Genomic DNA, 3,561 nt, shown 5'->3' on the forward strand with positions numbered 1-3,561 from the left:
CGAAAAAGAAAAATCCACTAAAGATGCGGCGGCTCTAGAGACACAACAGTCGCCGGAAGATTTCGACCAACCATCTCCCCTTCGTAAAATCATCTCCGTCGCTTCCATCGCCGCCGGTGTACAGTTCGGATGGGCATTACAGCTCTCTCTTCTCACACCTTACGTTCAACTCCTTGGAATCCCTCACAAATGGTCATCCCTCATTTGGCTCTGTGGTCCAGTCTCCGGTATGATTGTTCAACCAATCGTCGGTTTCCACAGTGACCGATGCACCTCAAGATTTGGTCGCCGTCGTCCCTTCATCGCCACCGGAGCCGTACTCGTTGCCGTCGCCGTTTTCCTCATCGGTTACGCGGCGGATCTTGGTAGTAAAATGGGAGATAAGCTCGAAGAGAAAGTAAAGGTTCGAGCCATTGGGATCTTCGCTCTCGGGTTTTGGATCCTTGACGTGGCCAACAATACTTTACAAGGACCTTGCCGTGCTTTCTTAGCCGATTTAGCTGCCGGTGACGCTAAAAGAACGCGAGTCGCAAACGCGTTTTTCTCCTTTTTTATGGCGGTTGGAAACGTTTTGGGTTACGCTGCTGGATCCTACACTAACCTTCACAGAATGTTTCCCTTCACAAGGACCAAAGCTTGCGATATCTACTGCGCTAATCTAAAGACTTGTTTCTTCTTATCCATCACTCTCCTCCTCATCGTCACCGTCACGTCTCTTTGGTACGTGAAAGACAAGCAATGGTCTCCGCCGGCGAGAAACCCCGACGAAGATGAGAAGACCTCAGGCGTTCCTTTGTTCGGAGAAATCTTTGGAGCTTTCAAAGTCATGAAACGTCCCATGTGGATGCTTCTAATCGTCACGGCCTTGAACTGGATCGCTTGGTTCCCTTTTCTCTTGTTCGATACTGACTGGATGGGTCGTGAAGTGTACGGTGGAGATTCAGATGGAAACGAACGGTCCAAGAAACTATACAGCCTAGGAGTCCAATCTGGTGCAATGGGATTGATGTTTAACTCGATAGTTCTTGGTTTCATGTCACTTGGTGTTGAATGGATTGGTCGGAAAATAGGAGGAGCTAAACGCCTTTGGGGAATTGTCAATTTCATCCTCGCCGCCGGTTTGGCCATGACCGTTCTCGTTACGAAATTGGCCAATGATCACCGGGAAACCGCCGGTCAATTAGCCGGACCGAGCAGTGGTATTAAAGCTGGAGCTTTAAGTCTTTTTGCTGTTCTTGGTATTCCATTAGCTGTAAGTATATTACACTTTTGTTTTCTACTCTTTTTTTTTTCTTTTTTTTTGTTTAGTATTAACCGATTCGTTTATTTTATTATCACAGATTACATTCAGTACTCCATTTGCGCTAGCGTCCATATTTTCAAGCAGCTCTGGTGCCGGCCAAGGTAAAATTCTTTTAACTTTATTCAACTTACATAGTTTTGTACTGGTTTGATTCTTATTATAACGTGGGACCGTAATCGTTAAATTATACTATTACTTTATCTAGTCCGTCCATATAACTTATAAACCATTCATTTTATTTTATTATTACAGGACTTTCGTTAGGAGTTTTAAATTTGGCGATTGTGATACCACAAATGATAGTATCACTAGGAGGTGGACCTTTCGATGCTCTCTTCGGTGGTGGAAACTTACCGGCGTTTATCGTTGGAGCAATTGCAGCAGCGATTAGTGGAGTATTAGCGTTAACCGTTTTACCTTCACCGCCACCGGACGCACCTGCTTTAAAGACAGGGGCCATGGGATTCCACTAGTTTAAATTACTATGTNAAGAAAAGAAAAGAGAATGGGATAAAGTGATAAAACTCTAATAAACCTTGGGTAATCTGTATTTCACCCTTCCTTTAGTTTTTTTTTTTTTTTTACTTTGTTACTGATTTGAATCTGAAATAGAATTTGTTTTNTTTTTTTTTTTTTTTTTTTTTTTTTACTTTGTTACTCATTTGAATTTGAAATAGAATTTGTTTTTCTTTTGTTTGGTCGTCAGTAAGTGATGTATGTGACTATAGTTTTTTTTTTTTTTTTGACTGTTTTGCTTTCGCGCGTAAAAGAAGTATCCAACTAGTGAAAATACTTCCAGACAGAAAACAAAAACTGATATTAATTTGTGGCAATTATTTTATACATAGGGAAAAAGTTGAATAATTTTTTATAATCTAGAATGACTTAGGCAACTTACTTTATCCATGGTGAAAAACACAATAATTCAGTAATAGTATTAGTTAAATTAGTTACATTTATGAAAAAAATCCTGGACTTGGTACTTATTTACAGGGATGCCATTGGGTTAATTTTTTTTAATTTATAATTTAATGTATAAATTTTAACAACCAAGATTTACATTTTATAGAATTCTATACATTAACACAATTAATTGTCGAGTACAAGATTTTCTAGCCGATATCACGGATTCACGGCTTCTCTCCATGAATTTTTCAAAATGATTTTTAGAAACAAACCAGATATTATAAGATATCTCTTACCATCGTTTCCTCTAATATCTGTAAAAATCAAATTAAAGAAACAATGATAAATGCCAAAGAGTATAATATTCCTTCAATTTTCCAAAATAAAACCGATTACAAAAGATTTTATACCTAATTTTGTTTCGAAAGCCGTGATTTTGGCATTGAAAGATTATAAGAATTATCGACCTAATGATTAGCCTATAAATACTCTAAACCATCACGCCAATGACCTTCATCACCAATACAAAACACACAAAAGCTTACTTAGAACCTTGAAGATCGCCTTAGTTCTCTTCACAATGGAAGATGGTTTTGTTAGATGAATAGGTAAAGATCTACCTATTAAATACGACTACTAATACAGTTTTTCTTTATTCATTTCAGGGTACAAAAATTCATTCCTTAATAAAGAAGGATTTGGTTTCCAAATATGTGAATAGGCTTTATGTTGGTGACTGGATTCTCGTCAAGACATTTGGGTGAAGAAGGTAATCATAAAGGTTGATGATTAGAACTTAAAAATCTTGCTCTCTTTCTATGCTTCATTTGATTCTTTAAGTTACTTATCTAATCAACATATAATTTATGTTAACTAAACAAAACCATTTACGTAGCTCTAAGTGTGAGTCGAGTCTAAAAATCCGATTGATGAACTACTATTAACACTTCTATTTTTTCTTCCTCACCGTCTTTTCCTTTTCCGGGTCATAACGCAGTCTGTAAGGAAACGAGAATCAACTGGATAATCATGTTCACAAGCATCGTGAGGTTCAACTGGATAACCATGTTCACAAACATCGTGAGGTTAGAGGTCTCGCATCACACAAGTAAAGAAGATCAGAGGTTTGCGTAGAAATGGTCATAACAACCATAAGAATCGACCCACACTTGAGCTACTTAGTAGTCCACATAGTCATTGTACACTATATAATATATAAATAATATATAGATATAAAGAGTTGTACATTTAATAAATATAAAATATTAACTATATATATAATAAGTTTACTAAACTAATATTATACTAGATAATAACCCGCGCTGGTAGCGCGGGAATTTTTTTTTTTTTTT

At 37.2% G+C, this 3,561-nt stretch overlaps 1 protein-coding gene across 1 annotated transcript; it reads left to right on the forward strand.

The window, feature by feature from the left end:
* LOC104701851 (sucrose transport protein SUC1) lies at positions 1-1,785 on the forward strand (the record flags this gene model as incomplete). Its single annotated transcript, XM_010429735.2, is given in 3 exon segments — positions 1-1,252; positions 1,341-1,404; positions 1,556-1,785. Coding segments are annotated over 3 exon segments (1,537 nt in total), but the record flags the coding sequence as incomplete, so codon positions are not given.

The sequence above is a fragment of the Camelina sativa genome, chromosome 9, assembly GCF_000633955.1.
Source record: "Camelina sativa cultivar DH55 chromosome 9, Cs, whole genome shotgun sequence".
Classification (NCBI taxonomy): Eukaryota; Viridiplantae; Streptophyta; class Magnoliopsida; order Brassicales; family Brassicaceae; genus Camelina; species Camelina sativa.